The 22,738-nt window shown below is 39.4% G+C and overlaps 1 protein-coding gene across 3 annotated transcripts in view; it reads left to right on the forward strand.

Moving 5' to 3' along the window:
- The first annotated feature begins 1,112 nt into the window (after positions 1-1,112).
- Positions 1,113-22,738, forward strand: part of GXYLT1 (glucoside xylosyltransferase 1) — a 47,444-nt gene continuing 25,818 nt past the window's right edge. The window contains exons 1-3 of one of the 3 annotated variants that reach the window (XM_058743094.1): positions 1,113-1,417; positions 10,591-10,683; positions 22,543-22,714. In XM_058743094.1, the coding sequence (XP_058599077.1) occupies positions 1,197-1,417; positions 10,591-10,683; positions 22,543-22,714 (486 nt within the window). In that variant the 5' untranslated portion in view covers positions 1,113-1,196. The remainder of the gene's footprint in view (positions 1,418-10,590; positions 10,684-22,542; positions 22,715-22,738) is intronic. The other 2 variants (XM_058743092.1, XM_058743093.1) reach the window with 2 other exon arrangements.

Genomic DNA, 22,738 nt, shown 5'->3' on the forward strand with positions numbered 1-22,738 from the left:
TATGAAGTGTCTTTTGAGCATGCCCTCAGTAGAACTGATGGCTCCTTTCTGTGTTTGCCCACACCTTTACAGGCTTATATCCTAATGTCTGTATTCTAGTAGTACACATATTTATAAGTCCCACATATTTACTCATTGTCCCTTATTGACACTTATTTATAAGTCCCACTTACTTACGAATTTATTTACTGTCCCACCCTATGCACAGCTAGGTGTCTTTATACCTTTATACCCCAAGGCATAGCGCTTGGCACATAGTGATGCTTTATAAATGTTCAACAAATGAATGGAGTGTTTATATGGCTGAAGAAGAGGGAGAAGAAATGGAAAGCTAAAGAGAAAGCCCTTTAGGGAGAATATTAATTGCTACGGACATGCAAATGATGAGTTGTAAAGAAGGTGAAAAAAAGATGCAATAGAGAGCACCTTAGCCGAACATGCCCGTAACAAGTTCACTGGGAGGCAGGATATGCATACTCAACAGCATTACGACGTAATTAAATATCTGGATGAAAATGGCTCGTAGAGTATTAAAGAAACTTAGAGGCTGGGGAAGTCCCTGCTGAGGAAGATGGAACTGAAAAATGGCTTAATCAAATAAATGCCTTCCAGGTGCAAGGCGTTTTTCGTGCGTTAAGCAGTTTAATCTTTGCCACCACCCTATCATGAGGATATGATCTCCGTTTTAGAGATGAAGAAACATGCTCAAGAGAATTTAAGTTGCTCAACGTCACAAACTACTATGTGTTAGAACCATAATCTGAATTTGGGTCAGCTGTCTCCAGCGCCTCGTTTATTTTGCCACACTTCTCTTCGGTTTGGAGCCACCAGGGTCAAGATTTACCTGCTCCGCATTTCTTCGGTGTTCGCCTCGGACTCCAGTGCGCCAAGGTCTCGCCCACTCATTGCGCCTGCGCGTCCCGCAGCTACCAGCTCCCCACCACCCCCTGGGAGGGGCCCACGGCGGCGGAGGCGGGGTCAGGCTAGCGGCGGGTTGTCAGCCCGCCGACGAAGGTGGTTGGGCGGGGCGAGAGGGGGGAAAAGAAGGAAGGAGGGGCGGGCGCGAGGCCGCGGCGGAGGAGGAACTTGTGGCCGCGGCTGCGCCATGCTGTTCCCTTCGCTCCAGTTCGCCGGGCGGGCGCGGTGCGGCGCGGCGGCTGCGGCGGCTGAGGCGGCTGAGGCGCGGGTCCGGGGCGATGCGGCGCTACCTGCGCATCGTGGTGCTGTGCCTGGCCTGCGGCTTCTGCTCGCTCCTCTACGCCTTCAGCCAGCTCGCCGTGTCCCTGGAGGAAGGAGCGGGCGGCGGTGGCGGGAAGCCGCAGGCCGCAGCGGCTTCCTGGCTCGCGGGCGGCGGACGCGGCGGCGCGAGAGGGGTGGGCAGCGCGGGCCCCGCAGCGCATCCCGGCCGGTCAGACAGGTACGGGCTGTTCCCGGTCTGGGGGCCGAGGCCGGGAAGGGAGGAGCGGCGGGCGCGGGGACGCGGGGCTTGGCCTGGCCCGGACAGCTCCCCGGTCAGTCCCGCGCCACCCGTCCCCGGGCCCGCGCCTCCCGCTTTGCCGCCGTCCGTGACCCCGTCTCTCATTTCCCTCCTTCCCCTCCATCCGGGGGTAGCTCCGCCGGAGAGCACCCCATGCTCTTTGTGTTTGCCCTCTGACCCATTCCTTATGCGCCTTTAAAGCAGATAGAAATTAATTTTCAACTTTTAATTGACAGTTGCTTTTTTTTTTTTTTTTTCCTTAAAGAATTCTTTGAAAGTAAAAGGTGCCCCACAAAAGCCTTCTTGCTGTTTGGCTAGTGGGAATTCCCTCTTGTTTCCATGGAGTTCAAGTTGAGATATTTAAACATCAGGCTGGCGCCCTAGTTCAATTTTTTCCCCTTCTTTGAATGGGGCGTCCAATTTTTGTGTGTTAACGCCTACATTTTCATTATTAGTCAGTTAGTGAAATCTGGACAGCTTTTATGCGTAGTTTGAATTTTTCTTTAGGAAGCAATCGGTCTGTTCTGAAACTTACAGCCAGTTAAGAAAAATCAGCGATGCTTAACATGCTCACATGTTTTGTGGGATGGGATATCTTTCTCTAAAAATCGGTGTTTGAAAAGAAGCATAGTGACTTACGTGGATTTGCACAAATCACTGCCAGAGTTGGAATCACCGTGAGATTTAAAGGAAAAAAGAATGCGACGCATTATGAATGCTTAACAAAATCTGAGCGTTTGCACTTCCTTGAAAAATAGGCTTCTTTATATGTGAGCACCTCTCTGGGAATCTGGGAAGGACTCCGTGCTCCCTTAGTAAGAGGCAAAGGCTGCTTTGATACGGGAAAGCATAGGGTTGGTGAGACGAAGGAGTGCAGGTCTGCTGCAGGCTGTTTAACATTCTTCTGAGAGTTGATGGCCCCTTTCAAAATGAAAGGACGTTTGGGCAGAGGAGCAGCATGGGAAAGCAGGATTGTCATGTTTTGTACCCAATGATTTGATTGCAGTCTGGCTAATTCCTGACTATTCATAAAAGCAGAACTGCTTCCAGTCAGGTGTGGGAGAGGCAGTGAGTGACGACCTGAGTGAGCTCATGAAAAATGAGGCTCATGAAAAGCTGCTCATGGTCTATTATGTGATTGTGAAGCACTTAAAATTATTTCTGTATTGGGTAGAATTGTAAGGAAGCAACATTTTAATCAAAACACTGTGTGAAATTGGACAGTCTACACCCAACGTGAGGCTGGAGAATTCTTAGATCTGGGTTCTTCATTTTAGATATTACTTATCTAAAAAAAATTTTTTTAATGTTTATTTATTTTTGAGAGAGACACTGCACAAAGCACAAGTGGGGTAGGGGCAGAGAGAGAGAGGGAGACACAGAATCGGAAGCAGGCTCCAGGTTCTGAGCTGTTGGCACAGAGCTGGATGCGGGGCTTGAACCCATGAACCACGAGATCAGGACCTGAGCCACCCAGGCACTCCTACATTTTTAAAGATTTCTCATAGAGTTTGGCCAACTTTTTGACTACCACAGGATAAAGAGTAAGTGTCCATCTTTAACCTCTCTTCTTGTGTATAAATCATTTGACCAAGGTCCAGAAGGCATCAGTAATTGGACCAGAATTGTATTCTTTGATCCTTCAGTGCTCTTTCTGTAAAGTTTGTGTGTGTGATAAGAATCTAGTCTGAGTAATCTTTCATCAGCGGAAAATGGGGTGTGAGGCAAGCAACATTTTTATTTGGTAGGACTCGATTGCCATTGCAGTCTTACTGTTTTGAAGCAGTCTTACTGTTTTGAAGCAGTCTTACCTGCAAGACTGAAACTATTAATTTCCTTCATTCATTTAAAATACGGGATTTAGGGGCGCCTGGATGGCTTAGTAGGTTGAGCGTCTGACTTAGGCTCAGGTCCTGATCTCATGGTTCGTGAGTTCCAGCCCTGAATCGTGCTCTCTGCTGTCAGTACAGAGCCTGCTTTGGATCCTCTGTCCCCCTCTCTCTCTGCCCCTCCACTGCTTGCGTTCTCTTCCAAAAATAAACAAACATTAACACAACAAACATGGGGTCTAGGTTATATCCAGTAGGTTTTACTGCTCAGATCTTATGGAAAGTATTCATTGCACAAATTCCATGACAATAAAGTACTTGGAAGGGTCCTTCCAAGTTCTCCAAGTAAAATTTCTGAAATGATAAGAACAGGTTTTCAGTGAAATCTGTTAATTAATGTATCTGGTTTGAATCCATTATTTTGGTATTTAGAAAATGTGCGGGTCTTAGAGTCAGACAAACCTGTGTTCATACTCTCTGCTGTGAAACCGTGACCACCTCTCTATTTCAGTTTTCTCACCTGTAAAATGTAGGTAATAACTTACCTTAATTTGTAATAGAATCCTTAGTTGTCAGTGATTAAAATCCAGTACAACCAACTTAAGCAAAACAGTTATTTATTGGCTTACGTGGGTTGCTGGCAGGAGGAAAAATGAAAGGAAATGCCCGGGCAGGTCCAGGGACCTTAAGGACTAGGACTCTTATTTTCTTCACTGTAGAAAGGCTTTATTCATTAGCTCTTTCTTTGGGGTGTTTCTTCTCAAATCTCAAAAATTTCTAGGAAAAGGCTCCGGATTTTCTAGGAAATTTCAAAATTCTAGGAATTTCAAAAATTTCCGGGAAGAGGCTTTAGATTTTCTGGCAATTTCTAGGAAAAGGCTCTGGATTTGTTTATATCACATGTCCATCCAGGGACAAGTCAGTGTTGTCTAGCATGGGGATCTCTGATTCTCAGGGTCTGTGTCATTTGCACATCCTTGTGGTGGACAGGATAACGTGAGTGGTGTTGGAGATGAGTGGTGTCTTACGAGAGGGGAATGCTGGCTAGGCAGAGGCTCTGCCACATAGAGAAACTCTCTCAAGCTGTTTGATACTGACGGACTCTTGGCTAAGGTATTCAATGTAAAGCAGTTATTATTATCAGACATCAGGACTTCCGTAGAGGGGATTAGTCTATTTTGTGACTTTACTCAGAGTGATTAAATTCTCACATTTCACTGATAAGTCTTGAGGGTGATCATCAAGATCTCATCTTACTGTGGCTGTGTGGTGGTGTGAAGGGGGGGCGGAAATCAAAAAACTAGTAAACATTTGAGTGAGAACCATTTCTGGACCCATCATTCTGTTGGTATATAGTCCCCTCACTCTTTCAGATCTGGTTAGGCCATCGAGTTCTCATTTTTGCTGGGTCTTGTGAATACTAGTAGGATATACTAAGCATCTTTAGGGCTTTGGAGCCAGACTCCAGCGTTGCCATATGCTTGGCTGTATGAACCTTGAATACATTTCCTCATCAGTTAGATTAGAGATAAGAGAATCTGTGATACTGGATTGTTTGTGAGAATTGAAATGAAGTAGTTGGAATAGGTTACTGAGTATGGTACCTGGCACAGTAAAACTGTACCTAATATGCTGATGGTTTCAGTCATTTAAAATTTTTTTTAAGAATAGAATCCATTTTCCTTTTTAATGTTTATTAATTTATTTTGAGAGAGAACGAGAGTGTGAGAGCAGGGGAGGGGCAGAGAGAGGAAGAAAGAGAATCCAGGCAAGCTCCATGCTCAGCTCAGAGCCTGACACAGGGCTCGATTGCAGCGAGATCATGACCTGAGCCAAAACCAAGTCAGATGCTTAACTGACTGAGCCACCCAGGTGCCCCTCAATCATTTAAATTTTAATCATTAAAAATTTTTTTTTTCTGACTTCTGGGAAAAATCCTGTCCTCAGGCCCCAGTCCAGACCTGTTTAAACCAGAATACCCGTTAGTGGGGTCTGGGAATCTATATTTTAGATATGTGCCCCAGGTTATTGTTACAAAACCAAATATTAAGAACCACTAATTTAGCTGAGAATGGTTTGACCCTCTATTTTTAGTACAGAATTTTTTTTCCTTCTTCTCTGCAGTCATTTTTGAAGAGAGGAGTTCAGACAGTGAATAGTGAAACAAATTACTTACTAAAGCCACCTTCATCTTCTATAAAAGCAGTACGTTGCACTTGTGTTTTAGTTCATTGGCGATCGTACTTCACATGGCTGTGAAGTGCTTAGCACAAACCTGACTAGTAATTAATTAAAACAATGGTCTGTGCTTTTGGAGGGGAAACTGATTAGGCTAACAACAAAAAAATGTGTACTTTTTGATTTAGGAATCCTGTTTTAACACATTAAGGTTATTATCTGTGTTGTTCCTGTTGGAAATACTTCCCCCCACATATTGACTTAACCTGTTTTTCAGTGTATTGGCATTTCTGTGTATTCAAATTGGCAGTTCTTTATCATTTTCATTTTTGTCATGCATAGAAGAACTTTCTACTGGGGAGTTTCCCCCCCCTTTTTTTAACATTTAAATTTGTTAAAATGTTTATTTTTGAGAGAGAGGGAGCGAGCATGAACAGGGGAGGGGCAGAGAAAGAAGGAGAGGGAGAATCCGAAGCAGGCTCTGTGCTGTAAGTGCAAAGCCAGACATGGGTCTCGAACCCATGAACTGTGAGATTATGACCTCAGCTGAAGTCTGATGCTCAACCGACTAAGCCACCCAGTGCCCTATAACAATTAAATCTTTTAATCCAGGGGTGGATTAAAACGCTCAGTTGATCGTCTAACTCTTGATTTCAGTTTAGATCATGATCCCAGCACTGTGGGACTGAGCCCTGCGTGGGGCTCCACACTAAGCGTGGAGCCTGTTTAAAATTCTCTCTCTCTCTCTCTCTCTCTCTCTCTCTCTCTCTCTCTCTCCCCCCCCCCCCACCCCACCCCTCTGAGAGCTCATGTGCTCACGCGCACTCTCTCTCTCTCTCTCTCAAATAAATTAAAAAAAATTTTAAATCCTTAACCCAGTCCCCCCCGCCCCCCCCCCCCCAGGAGAGGGTTGGGTACAATGGGAAGCTAACCTACTTTTGAAATGGATAAGTAATTGTTCATTGCCATTTGTATATAAGCAGTCCTTTTCACATTGAGTATTCATGAAATTAGAGATTTGAGATAAAGACCTGATGTAGCTAGACATTGTTGTATGGAGGCAATTTTTAGTTGAAAATGAGTGACCCAGGCACTGATCTTCAAGTAATGCTGATTTGTCAGTATCATGGGAATGGTCTCCTCTAATGTGGTCACGAGCATCTCTGTTTCTCTTGCCACAGTCCCAGAGCAGGTATCTGTGCCTTGAAATTGCATGTGGCTCACAGCATTTCGTTCAGACTTCCACATTCTTTTGCTGGATATGCCCAAACTTATCCCTGACTGTAAGGTGTACATGGTTTTCACTAAAGCCTCAAGACTATTCATGGACATTTTGAAATGAAAAATACCCTTTCCAGTTTAAAATTATAGAAGACCTTCTCTTACTAGATTTAAGGAAACTTCAAGTTTGAGAACTGTTACTGTGGAGAGTATTATATAATTAATTAAATGCTCGGCTTAATCCCAAGCATGAAATGTCTCAGCTCTTCAAGTACTGAAATTTTGGGGAATTTTGTTTTTGATCTTTTTTATTAAAAAAATTTTTTTTTAAATGTTTTTATTTATTTTTGAAGGAGAGAGAGAGACAGAGCATGAGCAGGGGAGGAGCAGAGAGAGAGAGACACAGAATTTGAAGCAGGCTTCAGGCTCTAAGCTGTCAGCACAGAGCCCGATGCGGGGCTTGAACCCACAAATTGTGAGATCATGACCTGAGCTGAAGCCAGACACTCAACCAACTGACCCACCCAGGCGCCTCTATTTTTTAACTTTTAAAATAAATATTATTTCACAGGAAATTGCAGAGATAACCTTGTATCGGTCACTCCATTTCCCCTAATAGTGGGATCTTAATCTCTGTGAGCATAGTGCAATACTAATACAACTGGAATATATGTGTTTCAATATAGTACAATATTGTAACCCCAGAAATTGACATTGTACAGCCCACAGACTATATTCAGATATCACCACTTTTACAGGTGTTCGTGTATGTATGTGTAGTTTCATGCAGTTTTATCACGTATGTAAATTCGTGTAACCACCCACACAGTCAGGATACTGGACTGTGTTATTACCACAAAGATCCCTTGTGCTACCCTTTCATCATCACTTTGGAGACAAGCCACCTGGAACTAGAAACATTACACTATATGAAATTTGAGGAGGAGTCATAGTAAAGTTTATTTCAACTTATTCTACAATGAAGGAGATTTGCTTTTATGGACTTCATTAATTTTTGGATGTCACTGTTTACTGAAGACATACCCACTTAACTCAACTTACAGTTTTGCCCCATTAAAATTAATCAGTTGAATTACCTCTGAAAATTGAACTGTATTTCTGATATTTCGTTTTCAATAATTTTAAGGAATAAAAGCAAAAGCAGCTAATAATTAGAACATGGATAACTACCTTTTCTTTCCCAGTATTTTTTAATATTATTTTTTTGTGGCCTAAAGTACAGTTGCTATCTGTCTCCATATTAGTTGTTTTTTTCTAATTTTTGCTTGTAATAACAGTTGCTGGTACGTAATGAGTTTCTACTCTATTTTAATCTTTGACTATTTTTTCATAAGTGAGAGAATGTAAGTTTGAGAAATAAGAAACATTAAATTATGGTACCTCTTGCCAGTAGCACATTAGTGTTTTATGATTTTTTTTAAATAGTAAGAGGCATGTATACTCCCTAGTGCATATTTTTATATTTCCATTAAAGAAAGACAGGAAGATATCCCTAAACTGTGTTTTCAGACATTGAGTTATGGTCAAGAAACTTACCTAAAACTTGATTTTTTTTTCCCTGCAGTTTCATCTGCATTAATTACTTTAGAGTGATTACATGATCTAGCAATTCCCCTTGTAGGTATATATGCAAGAGAATTGAAAACATATGTTCAGAGAAAAATTGTAAATGAATGTTTATAGCAGCATTATTTGTAATAGCCAAAAGATGGAAAACAACCCAAATGTCTATAAACTGATGAATGACTAAACAAAATGTGGCATATCCATCCATTATTAGGGCATAAAAAGTATTGAAGTGTACTGATAAATGCTATAGTAGATGAGCCTTGAAAATAATTCGAGTCAGACTGAAAGAAGTCAAACTTGAGAGACCACATATTGTATGATTTCATGTACATGAAATATTCACAACAGGCAAATCTATAGAGACCAAAGATAGATATTGTGGTTGCCTAGGTCTCAGAGGTTGAAGAGTGCAACTGGAGGCAGAAAATGGTATTATTACATAATTTCAGTGGATAATTTTTATGGAAGAATTTAATTGGGGAGTTATTTTTCTTGAGACTTAATTTTCCATTTCCATTTTTCATTTCCATTTTCTACTCTTGTAAGGTTTAACAGGAGGAATGGAATAGCCAGATTAGTTATGGCCTTCCTGAAACAAAGGTGCACTGTAGGTGTTGAGTCTGAGTAAATTGTGGATTTGTTTAAAGAAAGCAGTGATAATGCCTGTATCTGAAAGATGGAGATATATGTTTGAACAAGTTTGTTGTGAGGCTTAAGTGGATGTGAAAGCACTTGACTCTGAAAAGAACTCTGTTGTTAACACCACCACTGAGCCTGTGTCTCATATGGAAAGGCAAGACTTAAAAAATACATAACTGTTCCTGGGAGGGGACAGACGTTCGTGGGTTTTACTGGTCTGCATATATTTTCTTTTTTCTTTTATTTCCTGCTTTTGCAGCCTTTTAAATTAAGATATGTTGGGCTTGAAAATGGTGTCTCTGTAAAGGTAAACCAAATTACAATGTAATTTTTTTCCATTGATTTTAAAATTCCAACTGGAGGTTTTTATGCAGGAGTATACAGAATTATTGAGGCGGCATTTTAAAAACTATCTGTGCCCCACCCTGTTCTCAGATATTCTGATTTAATGGGTCTGGTATGGGGCTCTCTGGGTGGTTTCCCTGTGCAGCCTGGGTTTGAGATCCCCTGCCCTAGACTGTTGGCATTTGTGAGAGGTGTGATCAGAGATCTTTGCAAACTGAAATTTCATCTTTTGCTGTAAAGACAGTAACTTATAATTGAATTTATAGCGACAGAAAACAAAGTTACATGGTGAGGCGGTATGAAATGACCTGGTTTAGAGACTCACCCTGATTTCATACTTGCTTTAGTACGCAGGCCTCACATTGCAGTGAATTTCAAATGAAACTATTGTTTTGGAAAAGAGTAACAATAAAAAAAAACAAAAACATACTTTTTGTAATGTGAGGTGTTGTAGCTGTTGTTGTTTAGCTCTGACCTGCAGTCTAAGCAGAAAGACTGTACTTATAACTTCAGTTTAGCTTGTGTAATATAGCAGAACGAAGATGATATAGATAATGAAACTGAGCCATGGATGTCAGCTTGATTTTTTTTTTTTAATGTTTGTTTATTTATTTTGAGAGGGAGAGAGGGGGAGGGGCAGAGAGAGAAGGAGAGACAGAATCCCTAGCAGGCTCCGTGCTGTCAGTGCAGAGCCTGATGCAGGGCTTGATTCCATGAATCATGACATCATGACCTGAACTGAAATCAAGAGTCGGACGATTAACCCACTGAGCCACCCAGGTGCCACTTCCAGCGTGATTTCTTATTTTTTCAGTTTAAAACACCATATAACTAACTTGAATTGAAGATTAATTTAAAAGCCTTCAAAGATCCTCTCTTCCCTTTCTGTCTCTGTGGCATTTTAATTTGGCTTCAGGATAAGCAAATATTTTGTTTAGCTGAAAAGGATTTTATTCTAGGGGGGATCTTGTGTAGTACACAAATGAAAATTTTAGGAGTATTCCCATATTTTCTGTTATCTGAGGAGGGGATTTTAATATGTTAGGAGTGTTCCTGATAAGGAATGGTTTTTCAGTCTGCAATATATTCTACCTAAAAGTTTTAAAGTCCTTTTTAAAATAATGGTACCTGAGTAAGGGAGAAATTTCCAAACTCCTCAAGTTACTTTAGCCATAATGAATTGGCAAAATTGGATTTGCAGTTTTGTTGCTGTAAAATAGAACAGTAAGTTATTGTGTTTTTAAGTAAATTCCTTGTTAGTTTTAAATCGAAATACTCACATAGGACTTTATTTCTGTCTTACTCTGTTAGGTGTAAAGATTTCTCTCTGTGTTACTGGAATCCCTATTGGATGCTGCCCTCTGATGTTTGTGGAATGAACTGCTTTTGGGAAGCGGCTTTTAGGTAGGCATCTAATATTTAATTGGTAGATCAGTGTAGGTAAGATTAGATAGTACATAGTAAATTTTTTACTGTAATAGGACATAAAAATGTTTCTTTTCCTGTAATCTAATATTGTCATATAAGCAAATAATTCATATTCTGTTTGGGTTTTCTATTTTTCCTACTTTGTAGTTGTTATCACTCATTTTTAGTACATACTGTGTATAAAATGCTCTAACTTTTTTTTAGGTGTTCTTAGGAGCACTTGTGATCTAATTTTAGGTAACTGGGTGACAAAAGTATTAAACAGGTGATAAAGATAGACTTCCATTGACATTTACAGCCATATATATGACATTTTTCTACTTTAAAGATGGTATGCTGAAAAAACCTTTTGTAGGTAGATGGGGACAACTAGGGAAGGATTACATTGTTTATTAGCAAAGATATTGAATATTGACGAATGAGAGGATAAAAATAAATGTTTAATGAAGGAGTAAGTTTTGATATGACATTGTTTATTGACCTTGCATGTTTGTCAATGTAGTTTGTCAGAGTAGTTTGGCTTTGTGCATGTCTCTGGATGATGAAGGCCTTAGATTCTGCTCTGTTAGTGAAAGAAGTGTTGACAGGAATGGTCTGTCTCCCCAAGAGACACTGAGGCAGGAGCCTGAGATGCCCTTACTAACAGTAAAATTTCTTTGTGATCCACCTGTTTTTATTGTCTTTATGATTCATTTAAATTTTAATTCTACTCATACTATTTGCTAGGCACGGTGCCAGGTAGTAAGAACCAGACTCTGAATTTAATTAATGTGGCTCCATCCTCCTGGAGCTTGCATTCTGACAGGAGCTTCACGCTAGTAAACCTGAGATTAAGATAAAGGGTTGACATGTTATAGCTGTGATAATGGGAGAAATGGGTGACTCATCAGGTGGGATCATCTTAATGCATCAGGGAAAGCTTCCTGTTGGGAGCGATTGCATGAGGAACATGGAAGTTAGCTAGGCTCAGGACAGGAGGTAAAGTATTCTAGGTGGGAAGAACTGCATTCTTAGTATATATTAGTAATATATATTTTTATATTCTTGTATTCCTAATACATTATACATTCCATGAACAACCAGGAAGGAATCACTGAAATCCATTATTTTAATTACATCTCCTTGCTATGGAAAAGAGTGGGTGATTGAAATTCTAATATGAGTCAGTCAAATCAGATTATTAAAACTTTTAAAAACTAACTTTTGAAAGATGATACTGGAGTGCCTGGGTGGTTCAGTTGGTTAAGCATCTGACTCTTGCTTTTGGCTCAGGTCATGACCTCACCATCGTGAGTTCAAGCCCCGCATCAGGCTCTGTGCCTGCTTCGGATTTTCTGTCTCCCTCTCTCTCTGCCTCTCTCTCTCGAAAATAAATAAATAAACATTAACAAACTAAAGATAATATCACCCTTCACCTTGTTCATAATTTTGGAGAATTGGAGCTCCATATTTTTCAATCTTACAAAAATTTGCTAATGAATGGAGTACTGACAGCCACGACTTTGCTATCTTGACTTACGACATAAATCTGCTCACTCTGGAAGCTGGGTGAGCTAGAAAACTTCTGTATACCCTGATTTACACAACCCAGGTCCTTTTGTAAGTTACAACATGAGTAATAATCTTCCTTCCTCCTCCACTGACAGCAAGAGTACACCAGGGAAGTTGATCTAGTCTGAATCCTGGAGCCTTATTACTCCTCTTTTGGCTTCTTCAACTCATTTTCCTAATGTTCTTATATCTTTACCCATTTTATTTTATATATCAAATCATTGGGTAAAATTTCTCAAACTTAGTTTCTTTTTAAAAAAATTTTATTTGAGAGAGAAAGAGAGTACATGGGGTGGGAAGGGGCAGACAGAGACGGAGAATCGCAAGCAGGCTTCATGCTCTGCATAGAGCCTGATGCAGGGCTCAATTCCACGACCCTGGGATTATGACCTGAGCTTTACTTTTTTTTTTTTTTTTTAATGTTTATTCATCTTTGAGAGACACAGCAGGAGCGGGTAGGGGCAGAGAAAGGGGGACACAGAATCTGAAGCAGGCTCCAGGCTCTTAGCTATCAGCACAGAGCCCGACGCGGGGCTTGAACTCACGAACTGTGAGATCATGACCTGAGCCGAAGTCGGACGCTCAACTGAGCCACGCAGGTGCCCCATGACCTGAGCTTTAATCAAGAGTCTGACACTCAGCCGACTGAGCCACCCAGGCGCCCCTGAAATTTAGTTTCTTACTTAGAACTTAGGATCCCTCACATTTACTCTATTTGAACATGCAGGACAAGCCAAGCTGCCATATAATTTCCATATTGTTCTCACTGTACATTTCAGTATTTAAGTAACACTTTGTTTTTGCCTCTCAGAGCTTGTCTGCCCATTTGGTAAAACTTTGAAATTCCCCATTACTACTAACCTTAGGTCCATATGTAAATTTACCAGGCACCAGTGGGCCCTTAGCTGACACTGTTTTCTTCACGGGCCTGTCCCAACTTTCCCCTTTGGAATTCTTTATATTTTTATTTTGGTCAAAGCTTATCTGGGGGATTATTTCCTCCCAATTCATTTACACAGTGAACATAAAATAACATAAAAGAGAAAAATCGCTTTTGATGTGCACTGGCTTTTAGTAATTCATATCTACTAAGTTATTTCCTGACCAACTGAATGTGACACAGCAGCTCGTCAGCATGCTCATGCCTCTCCTGTCTCTTCTGTTCTTGAAACAAAACCAAACACAACATTTCTGCAACAGCTTGCGCTCAGTCCTTTTTTCCTCAAAGCATTCTTTGTTTACTCTGTTTCTCTTCACCAGCAAGACTTCTTCGAAGAGTATGTAGTGACTTTATGTCCTTAAACAACAACATAAAAACTTCACCCCTCAATCTGCCTGAGCAGCACTGGCTACCTGATGATCCCCCTAACACTGACCATGAAGTCTCCCTGACATCTGAATTGTTCTTCTGGGGCCCAGTCTTACATTTTTTTGTCCCTTGGATACTGGTTACCACTTCCTGTTGCTTTCAACTCTCAGTCTCTGTCAAGACCAGGGTCTCTGCTTCTGGACTCCTCTCCCTGTCCTGACTCCTCCACATTGATGTTCCTTAAGATTCTCTTCTTTTCCTTCCTCACTCCATGGATAGTCACAGGATAATCTTTTCTGAGCACCAGAATTGTTTCCAGCTGCAGTTTGGTCATTTTTGCCTTGATGATTTGGATGCCTCAGACTCTCTTGTTCAAACCTGAGTTCATGATCTGGCTTCTCACACCTTCCCTCATCTGTGTCTTGTATCCTGGTTTATGCCTGACTTTCTTCATGTCAGTCCACACAGTCCACAGACTCTTCTACAGGTCTCCTTTCACCCTGTTGCTCCTGACAGCCTCTTGCTTCCTATTCCCTTAATTATCATGCTCATCACTTCTTATACGACAGTTTCCCTTCCCACCTACTGCTTCTCTCTTCTCGGTATCCTCTTTGTTACTGTACTTTCGCATCTGTTGTGGTTGTGAATCTTCACTTCCAGACTGTTGACTCTGCAGATAGATACCACGTGGTGTTGTTCATCATTTAAGCCCCAACTGAGCAAGGTGCTTGGCAACCAGTAAATAACTGGTGATTTTCCCTAGCACTTCCACACTAACTTTGATGTTGGTATAGTGAGCTTCCTTAGCAATCTCGATTTTTTTTTTTCTATTTAAACAGTTACCATGCTTTCTGATTAACTCTTTTAAAGTTCTCATTTTGCAATAGGCTATAAATTGTGTGAGGGCAGGACTGTGGCTTTCTTGCTTATCCCCAGTATCTAGCACATGAAAGAAGTTCAAATATTCATTAAAGAGAATGAATTATATTACTGAATTGTGTTCTAGAAATTATGGATTTAAGCCTGCACCAGCATTTTGTGAATATACTGGTGTCACCATGACACCATTGGGAGTTATAATTTTACTATTTTTTAAAAATGTTTATTTATTTTTGAGGGAGAGAGAGTGCATGCACAGGAGGGGCAGAAGGAGAGGGGAGAACAGAGGATCCAAAGCGGGTTCTGTGCTGACAGCAGAGATCCTGATGCGGGGCTCGAACTCCCAAACCATGAGATCATGACCTGAGCTCAAGATGGAAGCTTAACCAACTGAGCCACCCAGGCGCCCCATAATTTTACCATTTATTAGAGTAAAATGATAGATTGTTACTGATTTATGTTTTGTTATTTGTTGAACATATTTCCTTATTTGTTTAGCTTTCTAATCTTTTGTTGTATATACTTCCTGTATTGATATTTACCTCTTACATTTTTAATGCTTATTTTATGATCTCTTAGGCTGCTTTTGCCACTGATTACAAATATCTTCCTAGTTTCATTTTTTATTTTGGTTATTTCCTTAAGTGATCTCCCCCTCCCCCTTTTTTTTAAAATACCTCTAGGCCGAACGTGGGTCTTGAACTCACAACCCCAAGATCAAGAGTTGCATGTTCTACCTACTGAGCCAGCCAGACATCCCTAAGCAATCTCTTACTTTTAGTATTATTAAAGAATCTGTTTTATTGTACTAATTTTTTTGTGTCTTGAGCTTTTAAAATACTTAATTTTTATGGTGGAAATTGATTTTCAACTTATGGAATCCATGGTTACAAATGAATTTTGTTATATGTATTACTTTGAGTGGGCCATGCTAGTTTTAGGAGCCATATTTGTACAGATTATTTAAAATTATATTTTAGCAATTAATACTTAAATTTCATGTTAAATTTTTAGATTTTCTTTTTTATGCTATACGTAAAACCCTGAAGATTTTTTTGAAGTATTATATTTTGTTTCAAAAGTGATTATATATAATTCTTTAAAGTAGTTATTTATTGGGGCACCTGGGTGGCTCAGTTGGTTAAGCATCGGACTTCGGCCTAGGTCATGATCTCATCGTTCATGAGCCATGGTTCATGATCTCATGGTTCAGGCCTGCATCGGGCTCTGTGCTGACAGCTCAGAGCCTGGAGCCTGCTTCAGATTGTGTCTCCCTCTCTCTGCCCCTCCCCTGCTCATACTCTGTCTCTCTCTCTCTGTCTCTCAAAATTAAACATTAAAAAAAAAAAGTTACTTACCACTAGTATGATAATTCAACACTTTTTTTAATAGAAGAGAAACTTTTAAGCTATACATTAAGGAAATTGACATTAGTGTTTCTAAACAGTTTTCCATTTTGTTCAACTGCAAGTTTTTGTTTTTGTTTTTAATATTATTTTGAGAGAGAGAGAGAGAGAGCGAGCAGAGGAGGGGGAGAGAGAGAATCCCATGCAAGCTCCATGCTGTCAGTGTGGAGCCTGATTCGGGGCTTGATCTCAACAAACCGGGAGATCATGTCCTGAACTGAAATCAAGAGTTGGACGCTTAACTGACTGAGCCACCCAGGCACCCCTCTAGAGCAAGTTTTTAAAGATGCTTCATAGCAGTTACTTTTTACTTTGAGGAAATAGTTATCAGAAACTTAATTTATTTGACTTTACATACTTCATTGTAATGTTAATTCTTGGTATAAATATTATTATACATTGTTCCCTTTATAGGTTGGAAGAATAACCTTGAAAGCTTTTTGTGCTGTCCAAATTTAAAAAAAGAAAAAAAATTATTATGGTTCTTTTCATAGCAGAAATGTTACTTAAAATAAGTCTACTCCCACGGTTTAGAAATCTGTTAACAATGTTTGTATTAGAATTTATCATCTAAGATAGTGGTTTTTTTTAAATGTTTATTTATTTTTGAGAGAACGAGTTGGGGAGGGGCAGAGAGAGAGAAGGGGATGGAGGATTCTAAGTGGGCTCTATGCTGACAGCCTAATGCAGAATTTGAACTCACAAACCATGAGATCATGACCTCTGCTGAGGTCTGATGCTCAACCTACTGAGCCACCCAGATGCTCCACATGTTCTTTAAGTATTAACTTTTTTTTTCTGATTTCCCCTCTGAACTTTTTACTTCGATTAGTTTCAGTTTTTTTTAAATGTTTATTCATTTTTTGATAGAGACAGAGTGAGATCATGAGTGAAATAGAGACAGAGTGATGGGACCCTGAGATCATGACCTGAGCTGAAGTCAGATGCCCAACCCACTGAGCCACTGAGCCACCCAGGTGCCCCGTACTTTGATTAGTTTCAAATCTACAGAGGTTACAAGAATAGTATAGTGAGCACACATATACTATTCACTAGGTATTTATCTATTAGTGACATTTTGCCACTTTCTTTTTTTGGCTGAACCATCTGAAAGATAGGTATAGTCATTAGGGTATACACCTAAATATTCAGCATGTATCACCTCCTGATAGAGACATTCTCCAATATAACCATAATAAAACTATCACTACCAGTTATTTAACTCTGGCAGAATATATATTCATTCATATTCATATTGCCTTATTTTTCTATCAGTGAACTTTATATCTCCCCCACTCCTAATTCAGGACCTAGTCAGGGATCATACACTACATTCAGCTGTGAGATCTGTTTAGTCTCCTTCCCTGTAGGAAAGTTCCCCAAGCTTTTTTTAGGGACCAGTAGGGGGGATGGTCGTGGTATCTTTGATGACATAATATTCTTTGATTTTGCAAAATGTTCCTTTATTTGGATTTGCCTGTCTTCCCATTATTAGATTCAGGATTTGAGTCAGGAATGCTGCATAGGAGATACTGTGTTTTTCTTTGGGCATGCTCTCAGAAAGCATCTGTAGTAAGTTTAATATTGGTTCAGTTTGATTAATTGGTTAAGGTGGTGGTGTCAGACTTCTACATGTATCTTTATCCCCTTTATAATGTTTGGGGATAATACCTTGATACTTTGTGGTTGTAGCATTCATTAATTCTTGTTCAAATCATCTCTTACAGTGGTGATTGTAAAATAGTGATTTATGTAATTCTGTTTTTCCTTCTACATTTATTGGCTAGTATTTTTTAATAATTTTTTAAATGTTTATTTTGGGGGGGGGGGATTGGAAGGGGCAGAGAGAGAGGTAAACACAGAATCCAAAGCAGGCTCCAGGGTCTGAGCTGTCAGCACAGAGTCTGACATGGGGCTTGAACTCACCTACTACAAGATCATGACCTGAGCCAAAGTTGGACCCTTAACTGACTGAGCCACCCACGCGCCCCTTAAAAATAATTTTTTTATGTTTATTTTGGCTAGTATTTGTTTTTAAAGAAAGGGTTCCCCCTCCCCCCTGACCCTTTTATTTAGTATCTTTTAAGACTCAGATTTATTTTTTAATGTGTTATTATTTGCTATTGTTATAATTCCTCTTGATGCTCAGGTTATGCCAGAGTTGGCCTTGAGAGCACTCAGATACTATCTTTGAATTATCTGTAGAATTTCTTCTAATTATATATCTGTAGAAAAATAGGTTTGACTTAAAAATGACCTTTTGGATAATACTTCTTTAAATCCACAGGGACTTTTCTCTTATTCACGGTGTGATTAAAATGTAGCATATTTTTACAGACAGGATTATATCAATTCAAGAAACAAGTCATTTTGGGACCCAGATTATTTGAATGGCAGTTTCCCTATAACCTATTAGAAGGTTTTAGTTTTAGTTATCCCTTCCTCTAGTGTGGAAGCTTACTTTAGATTTTTTTGAGTTGCAATTATTTCCTGTTCTTAGGGTCTAGGGACAGGGCGGTAGACAATGACATCTTTAAAGTATGCTCTGTTTTGTTATTTTAGGTGTTAGAGTCTGTACTATATATAATGCTTTTGCTAAAAAGGGACACGTAAGAAAAAGTAAATGCAATGTAATGGACAATACTTCTTCCATAGAAATTGATGGAAGAAGTGCTGGCAGTATGTCTGAAATAAGCTTTGCTAAAATGCCTGGGAGGAGTCATCCCTGGTACTGATTTTAGAGGTGTTTTTTTTTATCTTGAAGAACATTTGACTTATTTTTCTTAAGAAGGTTTTATTATAGGGGCGCCTGGGTGGCTCAGTCAGTTGAGTGTCTGACTTGATTTCAGTTCAGGTCATGATCTCACAGTTCAGGAGTTCGAGCCCTGCATTGGGCTCTGTGCTGACAGTGGGAAGCCTGCTTAGGATTCTCTGTCTCCCTTCTCTATCTGCCCCTACTCTGCTCACTGTCTCTCTCCCTCTCAAAATAAATAAATAAAGTTAAAAAAAAATTAAAAAAAAAAAGGTTTTATTATACTTGTCTTTGTGTGTAGAGAATTCTCTACAAAGCAACACGTGAATATTATGGCTTACTTTTAAAAATCTCTTGCCTTTTAGCTTTGAGGCAGGATCTGGTTATGACCAGTTAAGCAATCCAAGCCTGTTGGCAATTCTAAAATCTTGGTGTGGAGGCATTTATCTGGAAGATGAGATAATTTAGAGCTCTGTGAAATTGTTTTGTGTCTGTCTTGATTGCCTTGTCATTTACTTTTGTCCTTGTGGCTTCGACTGCTTTGAGATGAATGGGGTGCACATCACCTTTGCTATAGATAGACAAGGCATAGGGTTTCAGGGTTAATAAACTGAGGGGCTCAACAGAGAAGAGGGAAACAGACACAGGCTGCTGCCAAGGGAGGAGGTACTACTTCTTTCCAATTGCTGTCAACGGAAAAGAACAGAGCTTTAAAAAGACTCAAGCTATTGCTAACACCATATATGTGAAGGAAGTGGCATAGCACGTGGGTGGGGAAAGGATAAATTGTGGAAACTCTGCAACAAATGATGTTTGCACAGTTGGAGAGCCATGTGCAAAATTATGCAATTGTTCCCTACTTTAAACTGTTCATAAAACTTAATTCCTGGTAGATTAATACAAATTTTAAAGACAAAGTATGTACCTAATATTATATCTTAATTTAATGATAATGTTAACCTTGATGAAGAATGAAATATCACCATTGTTTCTGGTATAGTAAATAATGCTTCTTATGTGACTTCTTCATTTAATACCATTAACAAAGTGGTGTAAAAATATTTAACTTTATGAGTTTTCTGGGGGAGGTTTCTTTTTCTTAAAAACAGTTTTTTTAGGGGTGCAGGTGGCTCAGTCAGTCGAGTATCCAACTCTTGATTTCGGCTCAGGTGTTCTCGTGGTTTGTGGGTTCAAGCCGTGCACCTCCACACTAACTGCGCAGGGCCTGCTTGGGATTGTCTCTCTCCCTTTCTTTCTGCCCCTTCCCTGCTCACGTGTGCACATACCCACATGCTCTCTCTCTCAAATAAGAAAACCACCAAAACACAGTTATATTTATTTTAATTTATTATTGTCTTTATTAAAGATTTTATTTTTAAATAATCTCTACACCCAATGTGGGGCTTGAACTCACAACCCTTGAGATCAAGAGTTGTATGCTCTACCTACTAAACCAGCCAGGTGGCCCAACAGTTTGTTTTAAAGAATCTCGTTTATGGAATCATTGGCCCATTAGCTTGAACAAAGGGTGAATTACTAAGGTATTGAGGAGTTTATGTTTGAACCTTCCAGTAAAGGGATCAGGGAAGGAAATGATCCCTGTGTTTTCTAGAAGATATTTGGGCTCAAAAGCTTTTCAGCTCCTCTGCTGAAGGCTGCAAGTTGCCAGTTCTGACATATGTGAGAAATGTCCCATACAAGAGAAATGAATCAATTTTCAGGCCTTGGGAATCTGGTCAGTCCAGAATAACATCATTTTCAACTGCTATCTTAATTATTTCCAGGCTCTTAGCAAACAGCCTTGTTAATAAGAAGGGGTAGATCCACAATAAAAGCAGGAGTACATTATATATATTCAGACTTAATTTTTTATCCTATTAATATAAAATAATTCCAAATGTTTAATGTTAAAACATTAAGATGTATGAATTTGATCTTGCCGTTTGTCATTTCGAGCCCCACATCAGACTCTGTGCTGACAGCTCAGAGCCTGGAGCCTGCTTCGGATTCGGTGTCTCCCTCTCTCTCTGCTCATGCTCTGTCTCTCAAAAATAAGTAAATGTTAAAAAAAAAATTTAAAAAAAGATGTATGAATTTGACACTCAGATATGTTTTACATAGTCATTTGTTTGCATTTCATGTTATTCCTTAGTATGATTTTCTGATTTCTGATATCCCGCTCAGTTGAAAGATTACCATGAGCAAGAACAAGATTTTCCTCAGAAAACAGTTCTGTTTCACTTTTAGCACATGGACATGTGAACACTCAAGATTCCAAAGTCCTATGTTAAGGAATATCACTACAATTAATTTTGCTTGCAAATTTAAGAAAAATGATTAGTCACTCATTCTTGCTACTGCAGATCTCAGTAATGTATACATACAACTATTAACATTAAACAATATAATTGCTAATCCTTATACCTTTTACAGAAAGGATCTCAGCAAGAACTGAATTAAAGCCAGTTTTATGTTTTTAGTTCTAAATGTTTGCACTTTATGTTCCTCAATGTGTTATTAGTTTTGTTTTATGCTGTCTTTCATTCTTCCTTTAACTATCAGTTCCAAAATTATTATTTCATGCCATTATTACAGATGAGATCTGTATTTAATATTATAAATAGGGTATTTATTTAATGACAGTGCATCCACACATAACTAATTCTGTCCGTTATATGCTCGTGGATTAATATCAGTTCATTGTTTAGGTGCAAGAGTTTTGAAAGTTTCCTTAGGCCCAGTGTGGTTCAGTGCTGCTCTGTATTTGAAGTAGGGTCTGACACAGCCTAGGCCAATAACTTAGGTTTAGGGAATCTTTCCTTTCAAAATCACATACTGATGTTTGGCTAGTATGTTTTAGGCCATCTCAGAAATTTTTACCTGGTGCTGAGTATTTGGAGAATGGGACTGAATGCCTATCAGTGAAAAAAGTTATATGAAGGAAATGTAATTAGCATGGTTGAAGATTGAATATAATAGTTAAATATATATGGATGAATTTATGTTTGGGTTTGCTTCAAAATGATCTGTTGGTTAGTGGAAGGGGATGTGGGGGGTATTTTAGATGACATAATAACATTTGAATGGGTAATTGTTGGAGTTAGGAGATGGTTGCATGAGGATTTATTCTCTCTATTGCAATATGTTTTTGAGATTTTTTTAATTTTTTTTTTTTTTTAATTTTAGAGAGAGAATGCAAGTTGGGGAGAGGGGTAAAGGTGAGGGAGGAGAGAATCCCAAGCAGGCTCCACACTCAGCACGGTGTGGAATGTCGGGCTTGATCCCACGACCCTGAGATCATGACCTGAGCTGAAATTAACAGTCTGATGCTTTAACTGACTGAGCCAGCCAGGTGTCCTGAGATTTTTTTTTTAATTAAAAAGCTAAAAAATAATTGAATGGAAGACCTTCAATCAATGGTGCTCCTTTTGTCAATTGGCAGGTTCCTTGAGAGAATTAAGCCCTTAATGCAGCCAGTCTCAGTAATGAATTAACTTCTCTCCTGTGTATTTAGAATGGGGCTAGTTATGTACCAATCTTGGGAGAATTGAAAAGAGTGGTAATTTTTTTGTGTTTTGTGGTTCCTAGTGAGGAATATTTGCTGAGAAAACCTGGTTGAGGATATAGAAATACATAATTGATTCAACATTGTACTGTTTTGCAATTTGACATTTCTTTGCTATTCAGTTATTTTTGTTTGTGTTTGTTTTTAAAGATTTTATTTTTAAGTAATATCTACACCCAACGTGGGGCCTGAACTCACAACCTTGAGATCAAGAGTCGCATGCTCTTCCGACTGAGCCAGCCAAGCACCCCATTTCTTTGCTTTTTAAATAGAAATTTTAAACTTCAGTTTTTGAACATGGTCAGAATACCATGTTGTTACCATGTTACCCAGTACTAAAACAGTTGGAAAATGTGGTTTTCTTTTCTATTAGGTATAGTCTAAAAGTGCAGCCTGCTCAAAGAATGCACCTCGCTGTGGTTGCCTGTGGTGAAAGACTGGAAGAAACTATAACCATGTTGAAGTCAGCTATCATTTTCAGCATCAGACCGCTGCAGTTCCATATTTTTGCTGAAGATCAACTACATGATAGTTTTAAAGGCATAGTAAGTATTTGAGACTTTGTCAAG

This window comes from Neofelis nebulosa, chromosome 8 (assembly GCF_028018385.1).
Source record: "Neofelis nebulosa isolate mNeoNeb1 chromosome 8, mNeoNeb1.pri, whole genome shotgun sequence".
Classification (NCBI taxonomy): domain Eukaryota; kingdom Metazoa; phylum Chordata; class Mammalia; order Carnivora; family Felidae; genus Neofelis; species Neofelis nebulosa.